The sequence below is a fragment of the Onychostoma macrolepis genome, chromosome 12, assembly GCF_012432095.1.
Source record: "Onychostoma macrolepis isolate SWU-2019 chromosome 12, ASM1243209v1, whole genome shotgun sequence".
Taxonomy (NCBI): domain Eukaryota; kingdom Metazoa; phylum Chordata; class Actinopteri; order Cypriniformes; family Cyprinidae; genus Onychostoma; species Onychostoma macrolepis.
The window spans coordinates 4,776,670-4,790,111 of NC_081166.1; the positions used below are offsets into that span (position 1 = coordinate 4,776,670).

Sequence of the window (13,442 nt, forward strand, 5' to 3'; positions counted from 1 at the left end):
AAAACTTAATTTATTCCTGTGATGCAAAGCTGACTTTTCAGCATCATTACTCCAGTCTTCAGTGTCACAAGATCCTTCAGAAATCATGCTGGTTTGCTGCTCAAGAAACATTTATAAATGTTGAAAAGGATTCTGCTGCATAATATTTTTGTGGAAACTGATACATTTGTTCAGGATTTTTTAATGAATGGAATGTTCGTTAAAACTATTTTGTAACAGCATAAAAGTCTTTAATTTACATTTTTTTTTTTTAATCTTACTGACCCCAAACTTGTAAATGGTAGTGTAAATGTAAGTATCCTGTAATATGAAGACAGTCCAAGAGAGATGTTACAGTTTGCAGACATTTATTTGTTGATTCCCTCTGTTGATACAAAACCATGAAATTGACACACACACCGAATACAGTTTTTAAAGACTACAAAACATGCACAGATTTACACAATTTCCCTTATACTCCTGCCTGATTCATTAACAGTTTTATTTAAGGCGATCTCTGGGCTGAAACCCGGACCCTTCGGATGACCAAAGAACATCTGTGATTGTGGTTCAGGTGAGGCAAACTTCATTCAACAATTTCTCAGCTTATATTGGACATTTATTAGTGATTTCAGTTGACATTCAGCAAAGTGTTGATATGGTACTCAACTTTTTGGCAAGTATTTACTAAAGACCATTGCTTAATTGTATAATACTATGAACAACTTGATTCCCAAAGCAAAGGTCTGTTTTTGGTGTCTGAAACATCATAAATACAGAAACTACCTCAAGATACAGAGAAATAGTGACAAGGTAAAACAAGTCCTATATTGTTATATCATCAAATGTTGAGATATACCATAAGATATATATAATCCCTGTTTTGATTATGGGTTAGATAAATCTCTTCCCAATTCACAGTCTGCAGTTACTGGTACCACATTTCCCCTCTCTCATCCCTTATTTTATGACCCTCTCATAATATTCTCAGTAGTCTTGGTACAAGTAAATATAAAATTATGAGGATACATTACATCTAATTCTATCAGGCATGTGCCCATAAGTCTAGTGTGGCCTTCCCTGTGCTGACGGCCCTGGAATGGACTGGCATTATGGGAGAGGAACTATGGGAAAGGCCAGTGGAATACACAAGGGGGAAGCGAGGCAGAGCGGCCCACAGCCGGCGAGAGGAAATGTCACGTGACCTCATCCTATCTGCGTCTACACAAGCACTGATTTACAAGCAGCTGAGATGGTGGATGTGCATATATGAGATTTGTCTTGTTTCTTGGCTTTTCCTGCTCCCTCAAAAGGTGCCAGAAGTAGTAATACGCCTTCCGATGTACACCCTGAAAAGATAAAATTATTAATTAGCAGATGTAGCATTGGTGGTCATTTTAGGATCAGTACTATAACATAATAACATGCATTTGATCCACTTTCAGCTCTTACAACTTTCTCCTCCAGGTTGGTTTTTCCATAGCAGCCTTAAATCAGTGGACTTGTTTTTGCGTCAGCAGAGCTGCGAGCCATCAGTGGAAAACTGCTAAGTCATGCTAACCCCTGTGGAGCGCTAGCATGCATTCCAGCACGCAGACCGCATCCACTGCTGACTCAAAAACAACACTGGATTTGTCACTACACTCTCAAAAATAAAGGTACAAAAGCTATCACTGGGGCGGTACCTTTTCAAAAGGTACATTTTTGTACCTATTAGGTTCAAATATGTACACTTTAAGTACTAATATGTACCTTTAAGGTACCAAAATGGACCCTTTAGGTACAAACATGTACCTTTTGAAAAGGTATCGCCCCAGTGACAGCTTTTGTACCTTTATTTCTGAGAGTGTATAAAAGGATCCATATCTAGGATTTTAAAATTAATATGGATAAATATAATGCTTGAGATCAAACAATTACACAATCTTTGATTTTTGAATTTCTGAAAAATTAAGTTGTGAGTGGCTGTTAAGTTTATTGCTATGCGGTTGCTAGGGTGTGCCTATGATGTTTTGGGTGGTTGTTTATTGGCCCAAGTCAATAGAAACCACCCACAGCTCCTTGAAATATTCTATTCCTTAGATATGGCTTGGTTTTTGTTTTTTTGTTGTTGTTTTTTTTTTTGTCTGACAGGCACAATTAATATGACCTGACCATGTAGTTATTTTAGATGTTTATATAATATATTTGGTAACACTTTACAATAAGGTTCATTAGTTAACTACATTAGTTAACATTAACTAATAATAATTTTTGTACTTCAACTTCAACTTATTTCAGTTAGCTGCCAAAACAATCAGGGTTATATTGTTACCTTAAACTATAAAACATAAATATTGCCATTAATTGAAATTAAAATATAGAGAGTTTTTTTTTTTTTCAGCTAGTTTCCATTTATATTTGGTTTGAGTACTAAAATAACTAAATAAACTAAAAATTTTACTTTAAAAAAACTATAAAACAAGTTAAAAAAAGAAAACTAATAAAAATGAATTATTACACAGTAACTGGTTTTGTTTAATCGACTCACCCGAGACCCACAGCAAGGATGTGCGAAAGGACAAGAGAGGGCAGGAAAACCTTGAGGAATTCTGCTGAGAAGATTCCTCCCTTCTTCATCACACTGGTGTTCCTCATGCTGAGGGTGCTGGAACGCTTTGGGTGTCTCAGCAGAAACTCCCTAAAAACAAAATTTACTGTATCATCTGCTTGATCTTACTCATTACTATGTTAAGATGCTTTTCATGCCAAATTGGTTTATTAACAGTATTAAACAGTGTTTTCTAAAGGTTTAAGTACTTGGGCGGCAGGTTTTCTGGTCGACTCGACCAGTCCCAGATCCAGTCTGCATTTTTCTTCATCAGGATCTCCACCTCTTTTCTTCTCTCCAGATAGTCTTCCTCTGACTTGAACCAGACCACAACAAAATTAGAATAGCTAACAGATGACCTTCATGTTTCTAGTTGTTTATTTTATTGGCCATCTTATAAAGTGAGATAATAACAATGATCTTAAGTGATCCCACACCTTTTGACCAATAAATATCCATGACTTAAAAAAAAATATATGTGTATATATTATAGTCCCAACTCATTTTTGGTGTTTTTAAATACAATGTACTTATGTTAAAAACATGAATTGTAGAGAGCAGTGCACTTATTGTGTTCATGTTGTATTGCAAAACACTTTTGCTGCTATCTAAGTGGGATAAGGTTATGATTAAGATTAAGGACAGGTTTTGTGGTATGGTAGGTTTAAGGGTGGGTCAACTGTGTAATTATAGGAATTATATAATTGCGTGCAGTTGTTTTTTTTTTTGTTTTGTTTTTTTTTTTTAAGATAAGGAAATTGTAAAAACATGTATGTACACAGTAAGTGCATTGTGTGAAATGAATTATTTAAATGCTAAAACTAAGATGTTAAAGACACCATAAAAAAATCCATATTTCCAATAGAATATTTCATAACTTTTTGTTTCAGGCCAGGAAACTAATTAAAAATAATTCAAATTTTTTCTTGACCATGGAAACATTTAAATGTCAGTACTATGTAGTTAAAGACACTTAAAATCAATTAATAAAAGTGGATTTGAAATCGTTTAGAACCATAAAAATGCGTAGTTCCTATTTAATTTTATTGTTAAATATCTATTTTACCTTTTAATATTCATGAACATGATTTTTTTTCAGGGCTGAAAACTGCTATTTTATATTCCCTGTTGATTCTACATTTCTTGACCATGGGAATCTTGAATCATAATTTATAAAGAATTTATCTAGTTGCATGAAAGTCAATATGAAAGCAGTAGTACACTTGCTTTAGTACAATTTAATCAAGTCATGACAAGGTTATATGTGCTGCTAATGTCTACCTGTGAGCTGTTCTTTTCTCCAGAGCTGTGGACCTCGGAGCCCCTGCGCAAGTGCGAAGGAGTCTGGGATCTTGGAGGACTGGTGAGAAAATTATTATAAGATGTATTATAACATTCTCATCCTATCAAATGAACATCTTGTGTGCATCTCAGTGCAGTTCATGCACTAAATTAAAGTCTGCTTGTACTGACCTGTCACATGGCAGGCTTCCTCTTGAGCTGCTCCTGCCCGACTCGTGCTGAGCATCCAGCAGCATCTTCTCCAGGTCTCCGCTTGGGGCGGTGCTGGCAGACTGTTCCTCAGAACCTCCTTTAGGAGTGCTGCCGCCTCCATTATTAAAATGCAGCTCCACCCAGGAACCTGCAGCAAAACCAAATAACATCGTCTTTAGTGTTGCATGAAGATTTAACTACAATTACTGTAGTTTAGTAGTTTTTAAGCCTCGTTTAGATGTTCTTTATAATATAAATGTTGAAAATATATATTTTTAAAAAGCCCAATGTCATAATTCTGACATTGCAATGGCAGCAGCATTGATATGTTTTATTTATATATTTAAGTATGTAAAACACTGCTTGCAAATGTTTCTGTTTAGTGCACTTAATGTTGTGCACTCCTCACTTATGTGTATTCATGCCTTTGACTTTCTTTAGAATCAATGTATTGCACATGTCATAACTTGTTATGAATATTTTATTGACATGACATTGAAAACTGGGCTGGTCATGACACAGCGACCAGAATATCCAGATAACATGCCAGCACTTGAGACTCAAGCCAGCAGTCAGAGGAAAATAAACACAGCTGTGGCTATAAATATCTCATGTCAATTTATTTATTTTATTTATTTTTTTCTCCCACTCAACATCCAATAAAATCAGGCTGTGTAAACTCCACCTCTCTGAAGTAGTGATGGAGACTCCTTTCTGTGAATCAGTTCTTTCAGACAGTTCGTTTTAAAGAACCGGTTAATGATTCTTTGTACCATTCCGTGGTGACTTATTCTTTTTATTTTTGTTTGCGTTATATTAATAACGTTATTTCCATTTACAAAAATCAACTCTAAAACTATTTCGTGTGGATTAAACCGTCATAGGTCGTGTGTTTTTCGAAATGTTTACATTTCTGCAAAATACTGTCCACTAAAATCAAATCATTATATGTTCACGGGTTATGAATCAGACGTGCGCTTATCAGATTCGGTTATTAATTTGTCTTTTTGCGATTCGGACATGTTAAAAAAAAAAAAAATTATATATATATATATATATATATATATAGCTCAATCGAGAACTGAACCGTTCTCGATTCAGCAACACGCCGAGGCGGTTCTCTGTTCATTGTGTCGGTGTGTTGCTGAATCGAGAACGGTTCAGTTCGATTCCTGAATTAATCATTCAAGAGATCCGGCTCTAACGAATGATTCGTTTACAGATCTCACGTCGTGTAGCTTTCTTATTTATATAGCCTAGATATCACATGCGTCATTCCTGTGTACACACCTGCTTGTTCTTTCCACATGTTTTGCCGTTAGATATTAACAAGCCACAATTATTTATGTGAAACTGTAATTTGATGCATGGCATGAACGATCATCGTCTAAAAAATTGCATTGTGCCATTATGAATGTGGTTTTGAGTAGAAGCATGCATAAAAGAACATTAACTTGAGCTTTTTCGACATACCCTGAAGGTTTTCCTCGGACACACTTTGTTTTTCAATCGACATTTTAGCTCCCTTGACCGACAAAACAGCCCGCAGAGGATGATTCGCGTCCGTCTAAATCCTCAATCGAGACTCGATAAGATACAGAAACGCAGTGTTATCCAGAGGCGTGGGTCGCTCCACGCGCTTGTTTGTCAATGAGAACGGCTCTGATATATATATTCTGCACGTCTAGTACAGTAAACAGCATGTGGTTTCATGTGACAGAAGTGGATCGGGATCTTTATTCCATGAATCCACACAGCTGGTGGTGACGCAACATGCGGCTGTGCTAGTATGGATGGAAATATAGGGCAAACAGAATGACAACAATACTGGCACACTGGCACAAGGGATGCCAGATTGTGTGATCCCTCCTCAGAATTGTTGCCAGGTTGTACAATTACTCCTCAAGGTCAGTGACCCAAACACAAAGTTCACAACAAGTTTATTGTAGTTTTTATTTTATTAGGCTTTCTGTTATTATTTGACGTTTATTATTGGTTTATATTATAATTTTTTTATTTTTTATTATTGTTTTAATTTGCTTTAAAACTAAACTAAAACTTAAAAAAAAAAAAGCTTCAAGTAGATAGTGTTTTCATTGGATGTAGTTTTGTTAGTTTTAGCATTTTAGCATATGATTCAAATGTGTAATTTAATTTTAAAATTAAGGACAACCTTGTGTGTGTGTATATATGTATGTGTGTGTGTGTGTGTGTATGTATACGTATGTGTGTATATATATATATATATGTATATGTATGTGTATATATAGTAGTGCTGTCAAACGATTAATCGCATCCAAAATAAGTTTGTTACATAATGTGTTCTGTGTGTTTATTTATACAAACACATACAGTATATATTTTGAAAATATTTGTTGTGTGTGTATATATATATATATATATATATATATATATATATATATATATATATATATATATATATATATATATATATATATAATTTAGTTATTTCTTTCCAATTAGGCTATTGTTTTACTTTTTATTTCAGTTAAAAGTGTGAAATAGACAGGAAAGTTCAATATGCTAACAGATATCCAGTGACATGAATCTGTTGGAACTACTATGTCATAATTGCAGGTGGGAGAAACAGCATTTTTGCAATTCTGTTTAGTGCCACTAGTGGCCTAGAAATTAAGCTCTGCACCTTTAACATCAGTCATTTCATGTTTTGTTTTCCCATCTTAGCTCTCCGTTGCCATCTCCAGGGCTGGAGGATAAATCACAGCACTACACTAGGATGATGATGTTGTTCTGCAGTATTATTTAAGCCATGCTCAATGATGCAGTTTCAGTCGGCAACCATATGGAAGGAACAGCATGCTGTGTGAATCCTGAATCACTTCCAAATAAACAAGAGCTATGCAATGAGTGGAGTTACACAACCCACATGTATGTAGTTGGTTGTTATTTAATGCATAGGCTGGATGATGACGTGATGCTGTGGGACTGAGATGCAGTTGCAGTGCATTGGCCAGCGGGCGGCTACAATAGCTGTATTTTCCTCTGTCTCTCTCACAAGGCAACCCAGGATAGAAGCCAGGCTTCACGCATCTTGCAGAACTGCCAGATCCTAGTGTGTATGCATGTGCACACGTCTGCGCATATGTGTGTGCGTGCCACCCTCCCCTCCTCCTTCCTGCCGGCATCATCCCTCGCTCTCCATCAGGGATGGTGAGGGAGTGTTTATGGTAAGTGCGAGGAATCAAATCTCTCTTGCTTTAAAATCTCTCCTCTAACATGCAGTAGCTCCCTCCCGTTCCTGCTTTTTTCATGTTATTCCCTCCTGGTGATACGGCGTCTGTATTGCTGAGGATCCAGCTGTCTGCGCAGACCACAAGCGGCTCGGTTCTAAAGGGATTCAAGCATCTTCTGCATGGAATTCAGGGCATGACAACATGCAACCCTTGTCGTTTCAGAGCATGTGCTGCGAATCACACAGAATGATGGAGGACCAACAGCTCCCTGGATAAACCCTGCAGACTAAAACATCACAACAACTCAAATCATGCACTTAAGGTGAGTCTCAATCTTTATGCATTGAATTCCTTTCTAGCAGGGTGGCATCAAGCGTGCATTACCATATAACAACCCCGTTATCGGCCTGCTGTTTGTCAGAACTGTCAATATGAACCGGTGCAAAAGGGGAGATGCTGATCAAATGATGCTTGTACAGCAGCTACAGCCTCGCTTGCGCAGGTTGGAATAACGTCCATAGGCTGGCGTCTGCCCACTGGGACATTTGTTGAAATGTTCTCGGAGGGCCATCTGCGATGCAAAGAGGCTCGTTCTGCTTGACGTTTACTTTCTTCAAAGGCCTGGCAGAAAAACACAGCACAGGTTGCATAGGTTGTATTTATATGCAAGCAAAGGATGACGAAATGTGCATCTTTTTGAGCGCAATCGGCAGCCTAAAGGAATGAACTCATTGAGTTCAGATGGGGGGGTTTAGAGTGTTTTTGAGGACGTTTTGGCATAAGCAACAAAATATGAATGCACATAGACAGATTTATGTTTTAATCATTGGCTGTGATGCAAATAATTGAAAGAAGGATGGATATTGCCTAGATGAGTTTGTCTACAAACAGGTTGCATGATGCACTTATAATAACATGAGAAATGTGTGTTTTAGCCTCTACAGTTTGTTTTATATAATTACAGAGGATGCAAATGATAGTAGCATATAATTTATTTTTAATAGACTAATTAATGGTGATGAATATGCTTGCTTATATACTTGTGCACTAGATCAGGAACCTGTATATATGTTAAATATCCGATAATGATTAAGATTCAGTGTTATTTTAGTGTAATTTATATACTGTTATAATTTTTTGTAAATATTTTAATTAAATTTTATTTTTGTTTTCACTTTTATTTCTTGATTTTGTTGTTTTGTCTTTTTATTAGTTTTGTCTGTAAAAATGTCTTTACAATTTAATGCATTTTAATAAATGTAAACAAAAATGAAAAAAGGTGCAACTCGCTTAAAATTAAATGAGTGTTTTATTTTATTTTATTTCAGATAACTATTTTATTTCAAGTAACAAAAATGTGTTTAGTTAACTAACCCTGTTAAGATTTAAGAGCAGCTAGACATTTTTTTTCTTTCATTTTTGAGCATATAGCATAAAGTCTGCTGAGTCACTGTAATTCACTCAGATTAGACTCAAGTAATCTCACATCCAGAATTGTAAAGAAACAGTTCACTCAAAAAATGAAAGATCTGTCATGCTCGCCTGTCATATAGCTCTCCCATATGGTATCTACTGAACCTGTTATGATCTTTACAAAGCTTAGACTCTTAGTATTGAATTATCATTAGAAAATAGCTGATCTGTATCCAGGAAACAGCTTGTGATATTTATTTAGCTTTGATAAGGCAATAAGAATTTAGTAAGAGTTCCAGCTGAGACGGACAGCAATTGAGCTGCACCTCAGAGCTGTCATTATAGCTGCTCTGTTTGAAAAGTGCCGTTATCTTACTCAATGATCCACGTAATGTGTTCAGTTCAACTGGGCAAAGCTGAAGGGTGTCTTTCATCACTTCTAAAGTGAGATTGTTGAACAATGAAGTTAGAGATGCCTATTTCAGTACAGGCTTGCTGTCAGTCTATCATACTTTGACAAGTGCTACACAATTTTTACACCAAAAATGTAATTGTTCAATTAAAAGGCTATAAGTACATTTTGAAACTGCTTATTGATTATTTCATTTAGACTTCAAAATTGGCAAATTTTAGCTAAGTAATCAACATGACAATTATGTCGTTTATAACTAGTTCTAATGCTTAATTTAAACACAGTTTGATACTTGTCCAGGATGCTTGTCCATTAAGCTGTATTGTTTTTAGTAAGGTCAAATATACTACAAATTTTAGTATTTTAGTAAGCTATAGTAGTGCTTAGAAAAACAACTGATAATTATCTGTTTTTAAAATATAAAAACTGTCAAATGTCAAAAGTGATACAGACGTTTTATCTGCTGCGCTGCTAGAATGGAACCACAAAAGGATTTGATGGAGACACTTGCAAAGTGCATTTCTGATGTGATTACATGCTCAATAAAAATGTGATAAACTTGAGTGCTTTCAAAGCAAATAAATTCATTAAAAATGTTTGTGTGTACTTGCTCTTTTGCAATTATAAAAGTTGTTTAAACTTACAGATGTTGTTTCTTTAATCTAGAGAGGTTAGAGATGTTTTCTGTCCTATTTTGTCCTTTTCTGGTTATCTGTAATCTACAAGCCAGTTAGCATGTTGCTAGATTCCTCTTATCTCTAGTCTGCTGAAGTGATCAGTCAAACATACAGCTGGAAAGATGTTTCTGCGGGGATTGGATGTGGATTTAGGATTTGTAATCGTGGTAAGCAGAGAAAACCTTCCAGTTTCTCTTTCTAGAATCAAGACTGCTAAAAGCAAGTGGGTTTTTTTTAATATAAAGCGCTTTTTACTGCTAAAAGTATGCCATTTCATAGCTGCATGGAGGAAATAATAAACAAGACTACCTCAACTTTTCACATGAGTATGATCGGAGCTTGGATCAATTGATTCGAATGAATTTTGATTTCAAACTTTTGTATCTTGGCAAATTTGAGCACATTGAGGTCTCTTTCGAAACTATAGAGAATATCTTTTTCTCACGAGAAAAAAATGAGAAGCAGGAGGAAATGGCTCCATTTGCTCTTCACTTAATCCCATTTCTGTAAATTGAGATGTGATTTGAGATCGTTTATTGATTAAACTGGAGTCAGGTAGTCTCAGAAAATAATGCTTTATTACAAAAGAAGCAAGACGCCAGGTACGCCCACAGTCTTCTGTGCTAATAAAGTGTTAAACACTTAAAAAAGGACAATCAATTCCAGTTAGTACATTATCTTATGTTTATACAAGATATAAAAATCGCTATTATAATGAGGGACTTTTATCATTCATTAACCAATGATAATTTAAATGAAGGAATTAAGTAATCAGTGCTGGCCACCGGAGATTAGCATTTGTGTGACGTCACAGCGATTATTCCCAGTGCTTAGAAACTTATCTCTTTTAGTTAAGATGAACCTCGCGTTTGCGAAAACGTTTTGACAGGTCAGGATATGAAAGAGAAAGGTGCCGCCTGTTAAAAGCACAAAATTACACTTTAGTTTGACTTGACAAGCAAGGCAATGAAGTTAAGAATACATTATGACCTGTTTGAACTCCAAAAAAGTGTTGTCAGATCTTACTGCATCTCAGATAAGGGGAGACTTTTCTAAAGTATTAAATTAGCTATATTGATGGAAATAACCATAAAACTGTTGAAATTAATACCACTATCTAGAGAGCAATGCGGCTACAGAAAATTATTTATACACAATATTTATTCAGATCTGTATTTATGTTTATATTTATATATCTAAGGGGAAAAATCATACATTTTATTAAAAAAATTGTATCTGGCAGTGAACAGACTCTCATTTGTTATTCAGCTCACGAGTCTCTGTTTTCTGAGATGTGAGCCTGTGACTTAATCAATAAATGGCACCAATACCATTTTCTCTGTTGTAAAGTCAACATGCAACTCCGTTTGCAACCCATTTTACTTCAATCTTCTCACGCTTTTAACCGTCTAAAAGTGATTTGTGAAAATTGGGTGCTGAACACCAAAATGAAGCCATGAAATCAATTGAAGATTCATTGCAAGGGCAGAGCAACCTACGACATTTTAATAAATGTTTTCTTCACTATTCATTCCAAATAAGAATAAAATGCATAGGTTAATCATTCCAGGGTTGTGCATCTAAAGTGTAAATGGGTCTTATTTGATTCTGTGTTGACTTTAGACCATAGGAAGATATACAATTACAAAGATGGAGAGTGTTGTAGCTGTTGGCTCACTAATATAAAAGTGTCTTGGATTAAAGTTATTATAAACACTTATTTTATGGCTTTTAGTCAATTTCCGTTAGCTTTAAGGTCATAGTGTGGAACTAAAAGATGATAAAATACATTTTAACAGAATGGAAAATGAAGTGATTTATTCTAGGGCAATATACAAAATGCACTATGTCCCATCCATCATTGCTGTTTTAACTGGAAATGTGTCAACAGAAAATTTCAAGTATTCAAGTATTTCAAGCTGATTTTCTTTTAGTGAAACAGTCAAACTGTATTTGTATGTAATTTTTATACAAAATCTTTTATATAAATCCTTGTGAACTGCAGGTGGGTGGAAAGATGTAGCTGAGGAACAAACGGAAACCAATCTTGACCGTTCACAAACTCAGGTCATCCCTGAAAGGGGTGTGGCCTGTGGAGTACCGCCCAACATGTCCAAGAAACCCCCCAGTGGGCGGGGCAAAGGGGAGCGGCCTGACGCCATGGCAGCACTGCAGGCAGCCAATGAGGAGCTGAGGGCCAAACTCACCGAAATCCAAATTGAACTGCAGCAGGAGAAAACCAAGGTTTGAGTCTAGAGCTACTTACTGTTTACACGACTCCATTTCAGATGTATTATTTTGTTTCTGTATTATGTAGTTTGATAGTCTGGAAATGGCTTCTCAGCTGCAGTATTGCTTTTAATGTTGACCTCATTTCGTTCTGTATATTTGAAAGATTTCTTTTCTCTTGAGTTCAGTCTCTTCGCTGTCACATCATACTTATGTCACTACGGTTGCCTTTTAATTCTTGTTCTCTGTGGATGGAAGGATCAGAGCCAGTGTTTCACAGTGCCTAGGACAAAATATTTGTTATTTCTAGTGCTTGCTGTATGAATCTGTAATTGACATAAACTACCGTTCAAAAGTTTGGGGTTACTAAGAAATTTGGAAATATTGGAAAATTAATATTTAACAAGGATGCATTAAATTTGATCAAATGTCACAATAAAGACTTTATACATTGTTATAGAAATCCTAAATGTTTCATGGTTTCCACAAAAATATTAAGCATCACAACTGTTTTTAACACTGATAATAATTCAAGTTTCTTATACAGTAAATCAGAATATTAGAATGATTTCTGAAGGATCATATGACACTGAAGACTGGATTAATGATGAGGAAAATACAGCTTTGCATCACAGGAATAAATTACATGTTAAAATATATTTAACTAGAAAACAGTTCTTTTAAATTGTAATAATATTTCAGAATATTACTGTTTTGCTATATTTGTGATCAAATAAATGCAGCCTTGGTAAGAGACTTATTTCAAAAACATTAAAAAAAAATCACATTCATGATGTGAAATAAAAAAAAGCAAAAAAAAAAAAAAATTCATTTGATTTAAAACCAGCCTTAAACAAATAGTTTACCCCAAAAATTAAAACGCTTTCATTATTTATTATATAATTATTCATTTTCATTATTTATTCTCTTTACTCACCATCTTTTTATTTATTTATTAATTGGAGCGATTTTAATAATTTTTTATTTTTTTATTATTTTTAATTAGTTAATAATGACAATTTTAATTTGGGCCTGAATAATAAAACAAAAATGTAAGTGTTATTAACAAGCAGCGCACCCTGATTCCATGTAAGAAGCACCTGAGAAATTCAGTCCCTCAAATCCAGTAACACCAATGTCATGAACGCTTATGTTTTATGGATCGTGCTTGTTTTGTTCTAGTGGCTGCGTGTGTACTGTTAGCTGCTTTATGGCTTCATTAGCACTGGGGAAACAGTGTTAAATGAGGGTGAAACAAACTATAGGCGTTCTGTCCAAGCAGGTTCAATGTCAGGCTAGCTTGTGACTGACAGCAGGTCAGGGGGAAATGATCTAGCTTGGTCTATTACATCTGTGGCTTGTTGATCTCGAAGGGAGAAGATGGTCTTTAAGAGGCGTGAGAGTTTCCAAACCATCCATTTCATGGCCTGATG

General features: G+C 35.3%; 2 protein-coding genes across 2 annotated transcripts in view; one reads left to right on the top strand and one right to left on the bottom strand.

The window, feature by feature from the left end:
- Positions 1-330: 330 nt before the first annotated feature.
- Positions 331-5,842, bottom strand: bnip3 (BCL2 interacting protein 3). Its single transcript, XM_058793930.1, has 6 exons — positions 5,537-5,842; positions 4,043-4,211; positions 3,851-3,929; positions 2,779-2,885; positions 2,510-2,659; positions 331-1,328 (listed from the first exon to the last, which is right to left on the bottom strand). Exons 1-6 carry the CDS (start codon positions 5,577-5,579, stop codon positions 1,286-1,288), a joined length of 591 nt encoding a protein of 196 aa, XP_058649913.1. The 5' UTR covers positions 5,580-5,842; the 3' UTR covers positions 331-1,285.
- The window catches only part of jakmip3 (Janus kinase and microtubule interacting protein 3), a 50,670-nt gene continuing 43,057 nt past the window's right edge, over positions 5,830-13,442 (top strand). Inside the window, exons 1-4 of the mRNA XM_058793931.1 lie at positions 5,830-5,970; positions 6,770-7,272; positions 7,501-7,600; positions 11,786-12,024. Of these exons, the coding sequence (XP_058649914.1) occupies positions 11,890-12,024 (135 nt within the window). The 5' untranslated portion in view covers positions 5,830-5,970; positions 6,770-7,272; positions 7,501-7,600; positions 11,786-11,889. The remainder of the gene's footprint in view (positions 5,971-6,769; positions 7,273-7,500; positions 7,601-11,785; positions 12,025-13,442) is intronic.

Bases quoted from the DNA above. Each gene is read 5' to 3' on its own strand.
- bnip3 (XM_058793930.1), bottom strand. From the start codon at position 5,579: ATGTCGATTGAAAAACAAAGTGTGTCCGAGGAAAACCTTCAGG. The intron at 3,930-4,042 runs GTCAGTACAAGC...TTTTCTCACCAG, and splicing joins GGAAGCCTGCCATGTGACAG to TCCTCCAAGATCCCAGACTC. The intron at 2,660-2,778 runs GTACTTAAACCT...TTTTGTTTTTAG, and splicing joins CCAGAAAACCTGCCGCCCAA to GGAGTTTCTGCTGAGACACC.